The sequence below is a fragment of the Mustela nivalis genome (genome assembly GCF_964662115.1).
Source record: "Mustela nivalis genome assembly, chromosome: 14".
Lineage (NCBI taxonomy): Eukaryota > Metazoa > Chordata > Mammalia > Carnivora > Mustelidae > Mustela > Mustela nivalis.
In genome coordinates, this window is record NC_139033.1 from 33,215,718 (window position 1) to 33,230,332 (window position 14,615).

General features: G+C 35.4%; 1 protein-coding gene across 9 annotated transcripts in view; it reads right to left on the reverse strand.

Annotated features, from left to right (window-relative positions):
- The window catches only part of RELCH (RAB11 binding and LisH domain, coiled-coil and HEAT repeat containing), a 107,889-nt gene that overhangs the window by 43,332 nt on the left and 49,942 nt on the right, over nt 1-14,615 (reverse strand). For all 9 annotated transcript variants that reach the window (XR_014302869.1, XR_014302870.1, XR_014302871.1 and 6 more), the window contains 4 exons: nt 10,006-10,096; nt 7,000-7,071; nt 1,779-1,919; nt 1,183-1,347 (listed from right to left, as the gene is read on the reverse strand). Coding sequence is in view for 6 of the 9 variants with exons in the window: in XM_082699372.1 (XP_082555498.1) it covers nt 1,183-1,347; nt 1,779-1,919; nt 7,000-7,071; nt 10,006-10,096 (469 nt within the window). In the remaining 3 variants the exon portion in view is untranslated. The remainder of the gene's footprint in view (nt 1-1,182; nt 1,348-1,778; nt 1,920-6,999; nt 7,072-10,005; nt 10,097-14,615) is intronic.

Below are 14,615 nucleotides of genomic sequence, written 5' to 3' on the forward strand. Positions count from 1 at the left end.
AGTAGAAAATAGAATCATTAGAGACAAAAGTGTTTACTGCTATTCAAATCCACTTGAGATGTCATTACTATGCTGTAAAATAACAACTGTGTCAGAAATACCAGACACATGAGTTACATACTATCAACTTCTAAATTAGTTAATCTCTTCATGGAAGAATTACCTATGCTGAATACTACAGATATGTTTAACAGCAAAATGGAATTAACCATGTTATGAAATGGAAAAAGAAAAACAAAGGTATGGATAATTTCCAGGTAGAAGGAATGCAAACATTAAAAAAAGTGCTTTAAAAAATTTCCTAGGTTTCACAAAAAGATATACTTCAGTCTAGTTATCCATAGTTTTTTTAATACCCATTTTTAAATTTACAGAAAAAACAGCTCAATTTTTAAAAATTAAATAAATATGTGTGGATACATCTAAGACTGTCTACAGAGTAGTTACAAGGCAAGAGCCTTATAGATTCTTAAAAATCTGGGGGTAGAATGGTTAAGTGACCCAAACCTGTCATTTAACGGCTATAAGACCTTGGGCAGGTTCCCTAAATGCTCAGTTTCCACGCCAAAACCAAAATAAAATTCAAAGACTTGTAAGAATGAAATAATAATGTTTTATTTATAAGGTATTTACTCAAATGCACGTAAGAGCCATTAAAGAAACATTAGTTTTTCTTCTAGACCCTAAAAGGGACCTCTAGTATAAAAATTAAATCAAGAAGTTACTATCTTTTTTTCAACTTTTCTTCCTTTCTTTTACTCGGTTAAAAAAAGTGTTTAATGAACTACTGCGGTGAGGGAAACACAGTTAAAGCATTTGACGACATGTAAGAAAGCTTTAGAGACTAGTATTTGAGTCAGCTCTGCATTCCGGGAACTGGAGCTGATACATTACCCAAAATCTTTAAATCTTCAGAAGAGACAAGGCAGAGCTAGCTTTCTCAATAATGTACAAGTGAGTTCCACAAAGGTGCTACTTCATTTCCTTTTTCACCTGGCTTTCGCAAAGCAGAACTTCCTCAAATCTCTCTTGGCTCCACTCCAATAAAAATCTTTAACTGGTAAATTATCAGAATGTTCAGCCAAGTGGTATTTTCTGTCTTTGCTCTCCAGCATTCTTTCAAGATGATTTAGAACAAACCTTTTAATTTCTGTAAACTGTATACATAAAGAAAGCATTTACCCTGAGAAGTTTTTCTATCTTGTTCAGCAATGTAGGTATAAGATGAGACTGTAAATTTCCAAGTTCTGTAGTCCAGGCAGCATAAGCCGGTAAAAATACTTGATGTGTTGCACTAACTACTCTTTCTGAGGGATCACCCAAAGCTGACAGCAACAATTCAAAACCCTGCCAAAAAGAAACAGGTAAAATTAAGATTTTTAAAAGAATAAGCTTACAAAAAAAAAAGCTCCTCAATAAAAAAGCAGTAAGTATACACTGCAGTACATTTAGAAAACATTTAAGCAAGAAAGCAAGCCATCCATAATCCTATCATTCCTATTTTCTTGAAAGAAAATGTCACGTATCCATTGATGCGAAAACCAAAGAGAAAAGGTGGTAAACATGGCATGCATGTTGCCAATTTCCCGCCACAATACTATGGTGGAGATTGTAAATGAATCCTAGCACTCTTTCTTCTGAACTGAACAAGGCAGCCATAAGCTGACATACCTACCATTCCTACTATGTATTACTGAGTAGCTGAATCAGAGATTTGGAATATTAACTTATTTGGAATTTTATAATGGAATAAATGGGGTTAATTCTGAAAAACATACCTGTTGATATTTGTCTGGATCATCAATGTATCCCATAATGATACCGAGGCTTTTGATTACAGCTTCTCTTACTAAATCTGCCTTATCTTCCATTAACATTTGTTGCAACATTGAGAGAACCAAGGAGCTACGTATTTCTTTCTGAAAGTAAACAAAAACATGTTTTTACTATTTATTTTATGCTAGCAGCAGAAAAGCACAGAAAATAATAAGATGGACATCCACATATTCTATACCCAGATTAAATACATTCATATTTTGCTGTTTTTTGGTCTTCATTTCCCAAAGACCTAAGACCTTACAGATACAGCTTGTCTGATTCTCTTCACCCTCTCCCTCTTCCTCCACCCTCCCTAAAGATAACACCTACCTTGAATTTGGTATCATCTTCCAACATGTTTTTCTATCTACTAAATATGTGCAAATCCTTCAAATCCTACAGCACACAGTAGCAGGCACTTTTGGCAAATGAACAAAGTCAACGCTGCATTAAATGGAAAATGACTCTGCTATTAATACCTGTCTTTAACTCAGAGAGGAGCTTTCAGAGTTTTAATAACAGGAGAGATTACAAATATCTCTCCGTTAATCAAAAACATTTGTCTTGGGTAGGAGTGTGGAAGCATTCTAAAATCCTGGTGTTCCTAATTTTGAAGAACTAAGAAAAAAACAAGATGATAAAATATGAGAGCAAACTTTAAAAATACTTCAAAGAACTGCATTGCTAATCTCAGATGCTACTCTTTAATATAAGTAGCTGCATCTTAATTTCACACATTTTTTTGTGTGAAACTACTGCTATATCTTAATTTCACACAGTTTTTTCTTTTGTTTGTTAAAGAATGTTTTAGCCCAGTGAACTCTGGAACACTGAAAAGAAATGAAATTAAAAAAAACAACAACAACAACGAATGTTTTAGTCTAATTAATGGCTGAAGATAAAATAAAAAGCTATCATTATATAAATTCTTGCCCTTACTTTCTTTCTCTGGATCATTATTATAATTTGATCAGTTTATAAAATTCTTCAAATCTAAACTTGTTTAGGTCCTTTTCACATCTAATGGTTAGAATACAATAAAGATAGAGGATGTGACCATTTTCATAAATTTACAGTGTAATTTTAGTATGCAGAGCAAGGTCTAACAGTCATCTTTAAATGACCTATTTTTTAAAAAAGATTTTATTTATTTATTTGACAGACAGAGATCACAAGTAGGCAGAGAGGCAGGCAGAGAAGAAGGGGAGCAGGCTCCCTACTGAGCAGAGAGCCCGATGTGGCGCTCGATCCCAGGACCCTGAGATCATGACCTGAGCTGAAAGCAGAGGCTTTAACCTACTGAGCCCAGGTGCCCCTAAATGGCCTAGTTTTTGGTTTGACTTCCTAGAAACTAAAATATATGTAATTTTACCAAATTTTGATCACATTTAGCTTGGTGAATATGTATTTTATTACAGCCTTATTTACTTATCCTTTAGGATAAAAACTGCCCAAAAACTATCTTGGAGATCTTAAAAGGGCTTCTGGATTGGTATCAGCCTCGGCAGCAGGATGGAGATAAGTGAACTTCAGCTGGGTGTTTGCTTCTCATTGGTCCGGGCTGAGGTCAAGTACGGCTGTTAGCTTCAGTATGCCATAGGGAACCCAAAGGACAAGTCAGGAGGCGTTACTCCATTTAAGCCATGACCACGCTGAGATTTTACTGTTAGCAACTGTGGTGGGATATAAGGCAAAGGAATATCCATAGAGGAAACATAAAGTCTAATACCGCTTAACATTCTAATATCTGGGGCAGTGTAGAACAGCTTATTTTTCCCCTTTATGCATGTGATGTTCATCTCTGCTTGGAACAGTAAATAAAAGGATGCTCAAAACTGACTCATGTATATCTATCTACATGATTTATCACAACACCAAGATATCAGTTTTCTCCTATGAGATGGAAAAATATTAAAAAAATTTCATCATGTACAGCTCCTGGAGAAGGTATGTGAAAATAGGAAATCCAGTGAACTGATAATAGGAGTATAAATCTGTGCAGTCTGGGTCGGAGCCAATTTAACACTGTCAAAATAAAAGAATGCAAATGCTCAAAGAAGCAAAATGTGGAGGTATTGACAGAATAGAAATTTAAAAATACAAGTTACCCGTACAAGAACCTACCAATAGTGTCTACCGTCAGGGATATAGAGTATTATATATATAGTATGATTAATTTGGGGTAAGAAAAATTCAAATATAAAAATGCAAACTGGACAAACCATAAGTGACTCTTAATCTCACAAAACAAACTGAGGGTTGCTGGGGGGAGGGGGTTTGGGAGAAGGGGGTGGGATTATGGACATTGGGGAGGGTATGTGCTTTGGTGAGTGCTGTGAAGTGTGTAAACCTGGTGATTCACAGACCTGTACCCCTGGGGATAAAAATATATGTTTATAAAAAATAAAAAATTATATAATGTCTCTAAAAAAAAATGCAAACTGGAATATGCATAAATTTTTATTTTCTCCAAGAAGTGATTAAAAACTATTAACAGTATATGGATATCTTTGGAGAGAATGACTAGGTAGGCCACAGAAGCAGTCTTTGATTTTCATTTTGTTCTTTTTTATACCATATGAAAACTTATTTTTAATGAAATAAAAAGAAATATTACTGGAAGTGAAACTATGGACTAGTCTTTTCTTCTTTATATTTTTCTGAATTAAAAAAATAAGAAATTTTACTTTTAAAAAAGACAACCAAGTCATCTTGGTTTCTCACTCTTCACCAAAGAATATAAGGTTAATAGTAAGTGTGACATAAATGGCTCATGCATTATCATACAATTCCATTTTTTATATCATTTTTAAGAACAATCTTACAAAACTGACCATTTAAGGCAAGGGCCAACAAACTCTGTAAAAGGCCAGATGGTACATGCTTTTGGCTTTGGGGGCTGTGAGGTCTCTGTTGCTACTACTCAACTCTGCTGTTACAGTATGAAAGCAGACACAGACAATACATAAACAAATGGGTATGTGTTCTGATAAAATTTTATTTACAAAACAGCCTATGGACTAGATTTGGTCTACAGACTGTAGTTTGTCAAGTCCTCCTTTAAACTACAGTTGTTAAAATAACGATGATGTCACTTCATTCCTCTATCTACTCTAAGCCCTGGACCTAAGGGAAGATACCTAAAAGAGCCTAACGGTCTAAAGGTCCTCATCTTTTTGGTGGAAGGATTCCTTTAGTCACTTAAAAATTAATGAGCACTGCAAACTGCTTTTATTTGGGTAGGTAATATCTACCGACATTTATCATATTAGAAATTACACTAAGAAATTTAAAAGCAACAGTAAAGTCATTTAAGGTTAGCAACATGTAAACAATTTAATGAAAATAACCTTATATGGGGCGCCTGAGTGGCTCAGTGAGTTAAAGCCTCTGCCTTCGGCTCAGGTCATGATCCCTGGGTCCTGAAATAGAGCCCCGCATCAGGTTCTCTGCTCTGCAGGGAGCCTGCCTTCCCCCTCACCCAGCCTGCCTCTCTGCCTACTTGTGATCTCTGTCTGTCAAATAAATAAAAGATCTTTGAAAATAACTTTATAAGACAAAAAAATTGATGAGAATGGTGCTTTATATTTTGCTGCAAATCACTTTAATGTCTGACTTAAAAGAGGACAGGTAGATTCTCTGCTCTGCATTCCACTGATATGATACAATGCTTCAGTTGAAGTTTTTAAGAAAATCTGGCCCCACAGAGACATGTAATTAAAAAAGGGAGCATTTTAATAGCCTTTCCTGATAAGAATATATATTTTAATTCTACATTAAAACTGGAGAAGTGGTAGTTTCTTAAAGGTTAGATGCAATACAGAATCTGAAATCATGATGTTGTTCCTTGCTAATAAACTCTAAATTCTGGTATATTAAATTCCACTAGTCAGGGCACCTGGGTGGCTCAGTCTGTTAAGTGTCTGCCTTCGGCTCAGGTCTTGATCTCAGGGTCCTAGGATTGAACCCCACACTGGGCTCCAGTTCCACACTGGGTTCCCTGCTCAGCAGGGAATCTGCTTCTCCCTCTTCCTCTGCTTGTGCACCCCCGCTTGTCCCCTGCTGTCAAATAAATAAATAAAATCTTAAAAAAAAAAAAAATCCAAATTATCTTGGAGTTTGCCCCTCTTTTTACCCATGTGTGATTTTGAGCAGTATGCACCGGTCACCTGGGAAACACTGTACCACACACTCGTTCCGATGCTCTTCAATACTGACACATTTTATTATAATCTCAAAAAATCACATTTGTTAATATCACCAGTGATCTCAGAAATGTATTTATATACTTAGAAGCTGTGAAGCCCATGGTGGCAGATAATAAGTTTTCCAAAATTCTTGTTCTTACTTCAAAGTTGCAATTTTATTATTGGCAATAAATACCATCTACTTTTTTTCCCCATAAAGTGATAGGCTCATTTCACTCATTTCCATAAAAAAGTCTGCTAAATACAAGAGCTTGTGTGTCAGTGGTTGGTCAAGTAAAATCAGCATCTCATAAAAAAAGGCAACTAGTTCAAATCACAACTCAAGCCTATTTGAAATGCTTTTCCTGAAATCGCCGTTATACCTCAGGATACAGCAAAAGGTATTGATATTAGTATTTTCTATTCTGTCACACAAAATATTAGAAAGACACATACTCAAGGGTCAAAATTTATTAGAATTAATAATTTTTTGATTCATCAATGTTATTTTTAAGTAAATCTGGCTTCTTCTGAGTGCATGGCAGTGATGCATCATTATCAGTATATTGGGGGGGGTGGTCACTGCCTTGATCAGTCCTAATGCACTGGCACTGTTGTCCATTACAGCTTTTGCACCGATCACGTAAATGAAAACACAGAGAAAAAGATGAAAACTATTTTAATGTTATGAAAGTAGTTTTCAACTCATGGACCCCTTTGAAAGTATCTCAAAGAACCTCCCAGGGTCCTCGAACCACAAACTTTGAACTGCTGATAATTTAATATATTTAAGACTCATGCAAAACGGTTAATATACCCGTCTGCAAAGCCACATTATATCAACATGAGCCTTATCTTTTTGGCTCATCTTCTTCCTTTATTAGGATAGCATGCCCTGGGAGAATTTGAATTAAAATGTATAAGTCACTTGAAAAAAGGTTTCTCTATTATTAAAAGGAAAAAAAAGTTTTTAAGAAAAAATTACAATTCTTACAGGAAGGTAAGGTGCCAATGCTCCACAGGATTCTGCTACGAGCAGTCGTCTTTCTGGGTATTTGTGGTTAATCTAGAGTAAAAAATACACAAATCAAGCATGAACAACATAATCTCCTTTCCTCCAACAGGGAATTACTTCTCACAATAAATCCTGTTAAGAATGCAATAAAGCACCTTTTTTTTTTTTTTCCACTTCTGGGAATCCCTGTGTGCCTATAACTGGATCAGGAATAAGGGAATCAGAGAGAGCCTTAAAAATGAGGTCACAGGGGTTATCTGTTAAAGAAAAAGGATAAAGCAAAGATGAAAACATGGCATGGTGTCTAGAGGTAGAGGGCTTACCTACAACTAGGCTTTCCTTAAGATGTCAGAAGCACCTTTCTCCATCCCTAGCAACATTAGTTTATTTTTAAATTTGAAAAACTCAGCTTCTGAATATTATAAATATGGCTTATAATATGTGCCAGGAGTGACTCATCAATTCTCTTTTTTAACTAAGGGATTAGGAAGTAAGTTAATCAATGATTTAACCAGAGTCCTTGACTAGTGATATGATTTTGTTTTTAACGTAAGCAGACTTCAATCCATTCCTGTTTGTATATGCAAGATGATAGGGTTCTGCTGCTGTGATGGCTACGCTGAACCATAACAAAAAATAACAAAAAAAATGACACATACTGGGTTTTGTTCCCATATGTCTTCTTCATAGAATATAAATCTTTCCTTGACTGGAAAAGAAGTATATCTGTTCTCATATTCCCATATGTAAAGGTGACATAATTCATTAATGTATTGGATGCCTAAAATTAAGAAAAGAAATTACATAGCAATCTACTGGGCAACAAACAGGAGGTAGTTGGCTAGACAGAGCCCCGATATCCATGTTTATTCAAGTAATAGAAGAGATGGTGGTAAAGATGTTTATAACTAATATCTGTAAAATAAATTTTCCAGAAATAGTAACTTCAAAGCAGAATGGTTTGAATGTCAAAGCATGTTATATGTAAACTTTCATTTTGCTTTTCTTTAGTCGAGCTCAATGAGTCTTAAAATTAAATGTACATACAAAAATTAACTGTATCTCTCTATACTGTAACAAATAGAAAATAAAATTAAGAAAATTTTATTTACAATAGTATCAAAAAGAATAAAATATTTAGGAATAAATTAAACAAAAAAAGTACAAAAGTTATATTCTGAAAGCAACAAAACATTTTTGAAAGAAAATTGAAAACAACTAAATAGATGGAAAGACATCCTAAATTCATGGGTTAGATGGCCCATTATTGTTAGGATGGTGAGATACTCTCCACACTGATCTACAGATAATATGCAATTCTTATGAAAATTCCAGATGCCTCATTTGCAGAAATTGGTAAGTTCATACTAAAATTCACATGGAAATTCAAGGGACCTGGAATAGCCAAAACAAAGTTGAACTAAGAGAACTAAGTTAAAAGGTATTTGGAGTTTCTTTTTGGGGTGATAAAACTGTTCTAAAATTGATTGCGGTGGGAGCGCCTATGCAGTACAGTTGGTTAAGCAGCTGCCTTCAGCTCAGGTCACGATCCTGGGGTCCTGGGATCGAGCCCCGCATCGGGCTCCCTGCTCAGCAGGAGCCTGTATCTCCCTCTGTCCTCCCTTGCTTATGCTCTCTTTCTGTCAAGCTCTCTCTCTAAAATAATAAGTAAAATCTTAAAAAAAAACCAAAAACTGATTGTGGTGATGGTTGTACAACTCTGTGGATATACTAAAAAGCACTAAATTGTACACTTTAAATTGGTATATGATATCTATCTCAATAGTGCTTAACAACAAAAAAAAAGAAATGGAAAAAACGATTAGTAATTGTATGTACCTATGAATAACTGTACAGAATTGTAAATTTAAAATGGTATATGCTGTTCCCAAGTTTGACTTTCAATAATTAGAGCTTCACACCCTAAATCAGTATGCACTATAATCCAGGTGACATGAGGAGACTGTCAGAGACAAGAGGACCTTATATAATGTTTAGTTTAGATAGTTTATCTAGATAAAACTCAACTACATTTTAAAGAAAAAAAATGAATACTCAAAGAAACTAGGAATAGAATTCCAAAGGGCCATATGCTTTAGTGATATTCCAGAGACCAGTAATAAGAATAAATGACTATGCTATTTATAAATAAGGCCATGAAATCTGTCTTTTTAAGAAAGAAATCCAACTTTTTTAAAAGATGGATAAGTAAGCCACTCAATGACCTAAACACCAAGTCTAGAAAGTCAATGCCTGTGAGTTCTCCACAGGACTGGATTATTAAAATTCAATATAAAACCAAAAGTATTGTGAGTAAATGGGTGAGCTGGATTATAAATACAAAAACCTCCCACATCAACGGTTTATACTTTATACTCTGTATATATTTGCAATATATACAAATGTATAATATGTATGTTATTTCTCCCGCCCCCTCCACACACACGAAAACACGAAAACACGCATTGGCCTCCATTGGCCTCGCTCTCCCTTGAACTCACCTCAGAGCTTTTATATTTATACTAACTCACTTCATTCAGATCCTTACCTAATCATTCCTTTCTCAGATTCCTGCTCTAACCACCCTTTCTAAAAGGGCATTCTCCATCATTCTCTAATCCTTATTCTGCTTTATTTTTGTTCGTAATTTATGACATACCACTTATTTCTTTACTCTTATCTCCCCACTAAAAGATCTTTGTCTTTTGTTCAGCACTGTATGTATTTTGTTCATTACTATATGTAACGACTGCAGCACTACATGGCCATGTAACCAGTGTTTCTTAACTATTTGCTGGAAGACTGAAGAAAGCAAAGCATCCCAGAGCATTCTTAAGTGCTATGAAATTACTGTGCTGGCCTACAGATATAGAAGCATAATTTAGATTCCACATTATTTCCTACTGGCATTTAAAAGAGAAAATAAGAGCACTTATAACAGGTTAGAATATAATAGTGAGGGGAAAACCCAATACAGTTATTTACCTGTTCCCAACACTGTGGTAAAAGTTCAGCCTCTACGCGTGTCGGTCCAACATGACGTGCAAACGCCACACAACCTGTCAGGATCATCTGCCTGAAAAAGAACAGAAATTAATAAACAACTTGTATTGCATGAGAAGGCACAACTTGCCAAGGGTTAAAAAGAGCCAGCTCTGTAATTCATATAATATACAACATTTTTAGTGACAGCACCATTTGTGAGACACTGAAAGAATTCTCTGTTGGTATGACGCTTAATCTCATACCTCCTAAATTAACTTCCCATACATGCATTCTGGGATACTATGTCTAAAGCTTTAGCTTCTACTGAATTTCAGCTTCTAGACACTAAAACAGCCAGTCATTATTTCCCCAATGTTTCTATAATTATAATCTAAAAACGGTATTTCTTAAATTGGAATTTTATACACAAGATAAATGGGGTAGGCAGCTTCTGACGTGGCTCTCAATGTTGTCTACCTCCTGATATTCATGCTCTTAGGTCATTCCATATCCTTGAGTATAGACTGGACTTAATGATTTGCTTTCAATGAACAGAATAATGGCCAAAGTGATGGGATGTCACTTCTGAGATTGGGTTATAGAAGTCTGTGATGTCCATCTTTGGGAGCCTCTCTACTGCCTTCTCAGCTGGCATGCTTTGATGAAGTATGTGAGGCCCCGCAGCAAGGAACTTAAGGAAACTCTGGCTGAAAGCCGCGAAGAAACTGAGGGCCTCTTCACAAACACAAGAGAAACTGAATCCTGTCTGTGATTCAACTATTTGAGTAAGCTCAGAAGCAAATCCTTTCAGATTGAGCCTTGACAGGACGGGACAGCCTCACTCAACACTTGAGTACAGCCTTATTTAGAGACCCAAGCAGAGGACCCAGATTAAGTGACTCACATAAACTGCAATATAAAAATAAATGTTATTTCAAACCACTTTCTTTTGGGATAATTTGTTACAGAATCAGTATATAAATAATATATAACTTCACTTGAATTGACAGATTTGAAACTTAAGAAAGTATAAAGCTTTAAATATGATTTTTCACTCTTCAGAATGAAGCTCATTTTAAATGACTTTAAAATGCAGAATTATAAACTTTTCCTCTTTTATCTAGTTCAGAACAGTAAAACCTCATGGGAGAAAAAGTATGTTTTCAATACATGTTTTAAAGTAGGCAGCTTCTAAGAAAAACAAATTAGAATGTTTAATTCATATTAATTACAGAAACAGCACTTTAAGCCCAAGCACTGCCCACTGCTACTTCTCAAAATAAGTCAACTTAACTTTAACTGCAAAGTGACCTTAAATTTTCTTTCAGGTTAGAAGAATAACAGCAGACAAAGAGTACCTGGACAACAATGAGGAAAATACTGAGCCGGTGTATCTTCATTGTAGACTGCCCCTTATTCTCATTTTTATGTGGTATTTTTATCTATCCGATTCCCCTTTATATGTATATTATTATCTTCTATGCCTATTTCTCAACGTTCCCTTTGCTTTTCTATTTTCTTCTACTTTGGAGAGGCAAACAAAGTGAATAAAAGAAAATGGGCGGGGCGCCTGGGTGGCTCAGTGGATTAAGCCTCTACCTTCATTCAGCTCGATCATAATCTCAGCCCTGCACTGGGCTCTCTGCTCAGCAGGGAGCCTGCTTCCCCCCTTTCTCTCTGCCTGCCTCTCTGTCTACTTATGATCTCTCTCTCTCTGTCAAATGAATAAATAAAAAAAAAAAAAAAGAAAGGGCGCCTGGGTGGCTCAGTGGGTTAAAGCCTCTGCCTTCGGCTCAGGTTATGATCCCAGGGTTCTGGGATCGAGCCCCACGTCAGGCTCTCTGCTCTGCAGGGAGCCTGCTTCCTCCCTTCTCTCTCTTTCTGCCTGCCTCTCTGCCTACTTGTGATCTCTCTCTCTCTGTATCAAATAAATAAAAATCTTAAAAAAAAAAATGGGAAAAGAAATTCTAAGATATACAGACAGAATTTTAGCTGCCTGTCCCCCAGTGGAAATTGCCCAATATCTGAACATTGTTTTTCCCCCATTAGTATCTTAAAATCGTGAAAAAGCATATACATTGGTTCCACAAATGCTGGACTTGTGTAATAAATGAATTTAGATAAAATGTAGGCATTTCAACATTTGCACGAAGTATACACTTGTATGAAAACTTCATGTGAAATAACTTTAATCATGAGCCACCGCCTACATACTAAAGATGTATATACTTGTTGAAAAAATGCTAGGCCCCTCAAGGCAAACTTCTTAGCCAACAAGAGTTAATTTTAAAAAGTATGACAATTTTGAAAATCAGGTTGAAAACAGAAGAGGTCCGATGGCCTATTAACAGATTATTAACGGCACTGGAAACAGGCTTCTGTTATGGTAAAAATTAATGTTCACTTGGGGCACCTGGGTGGCTCAGTTAGTTAAGCATCCAACTGTTGACTTCCGCTCAGGTCATGATCTCCACCCGTGAGGAGCTCCACACTCAGGAGGGAGCCTGCTTGAGATTCTCTCTCCCTCTCCCTCCTCTGCCCCCCACTCACACACATTCTCCTTCTCTCTAAAATAAACAAATAAATCTTTAAAAAGAAATTAACGTTCTCACTTGTAGAAAAATCACAGGACAGGGACCATTTAACTACTATTTGATGCAGGTAGAAATATGGTGTCAATTACAGTTGTTAGCAAAGAATAGGCAAAAAGCACCAATACTAAGCATAATATTAAGTTTTTCTTAGGATATAATCGAAGAAGCCTGAGGTTTATTAAGTAAGGAAAAGTAACAATTAATTATATGGTAAATATATTACACTTTGTTAATTATATACACAGTGAGTCAACTGATAGGTATATTTTAATAAGTACTTATGTATCTGAAAGGTGAAAAATTTAAATATGAACATGAGTGCAGAATTCCTGTCATATCAGATAAATTCATTATTTTGTAGGAAAGTAATAACAAAAGTTTAAATTTCTCTCTTTCAAAGAAACATGCAAACCAAAGCTGTTTCACATTTTAAATAAGCGAAGACAAAATTCTAAAACATATTCAAAAGATATTAATGTTTTTCATGTTGGAATAGATCTTCAAATCTAAAGAGAATAAAAAGTCCAAACCTGAAGTAAGGCTAACGGGTACTTTTGGCCACCAGGTGGCAGCTATTAGCTTCACATGTGAAGTCTATGAAAACAGGCTAGAGATCTCGAGGCTTTTGCCTTGTAAATTTAAAAATAATGTAATCAATGGTATTTAGTTATTAATTAAGTCATGAAGACAGGGAATAGTATTTTTATCTGACTTTACTTAAATTCAATTAATTAACATATAGCATTATCATTAGTTTCAGATGTACTTTAGTTATTCATCAGTTGCGTATTAAACCCAGTGCTCATTAAATCACATGCCCTTAATGCCCATCACCCAGTTAAATACCATCCCTCCACTCTGGCCAACCAGCAACCCTCAGTTTGTTTCCTAGAGTTAGTAGTCTGGGAATAGTAGTTTTCAATGCGAAAATAGAATATTAATTTTCCTAAACAGCACCATCAAATTGTTCTGCAAAATTTTCAGTTTGCAATGAATGGGGATTTAATTTGCTTTCTTTCTATTCGACCAGAGGTGTTGTGAGGTGCTGGTGCAGATTCATCTTGACTGGATCCTGAAAGGACGTGTTTCTCTGCTTGCCCAGGTATATTTTGGTAAGAAGGGGAAAGAGATATATACTCATAAGGTTTTAAAGTCTGTATGACTGTTTTTATTCTCAGAGTTGAGAGATCATTTGTATTTAAAATTTTGAGCTTTACTTTTTCTACGGTTCACTCTTAAGATTTTCCAACATTTTCAGATGAGGTAAAAATGTTGACATTCAGTGAAATGAGTACTGAATATATAAAGTTACCTAATCATAAGGTACTGTTTTGCAAAAGTATTCATTAAAATAGAAAATTGTAACAGAAAAACATTTCAACTGCCCAATTTCACCCATCCATTGCTTATTTAACCCACTGACCCGCAAGGATGTTTTGTTCATGTTCACATTTGCATAGCTTCACTTAAAAGGTTCACTTTTATTTAAAGGTTTTACTCTCTGTGGTAAACATCACTGTTGCTTGACCAAAACCTACTACCAATTCTTCTGGAAAGTCACCCTGATGTGTGTCCCTTCACTACTCTCAGATAGAACTCATTTCTTCACTCAGGTGTCAATAGTTGAGATTTGAATCACAACTAGCAAAACAAAATACTGTATTCCTGTAGCCACACAGTTAACTGGTTTAAAAATAGCCCAGTGATGCAGAAATTCATATGTTAAATATTTAACTTCTGTTGAGAAGTCATGACATATCTAGTTCATCTGTGGGAAAAGGGGGAATATTAAGCAATTCTTTAAAATCAAAAGTGAAGGACAAAGGCGAAGAGATATCTGAATCAGAAGTCTAAAGGTAGCTAATATAAAAGTGTACAAATTCAACATGAGTAACTGGAATAGTAAGAATGGAAACACTAAAAAAAAAAAAAAGGAAACACTGCAGAACTCTGTGAATGGGGCCAATGTTTCTTCTGCTTATTAAAATAAATACTGGGACAGAAAGAAGGCACTTA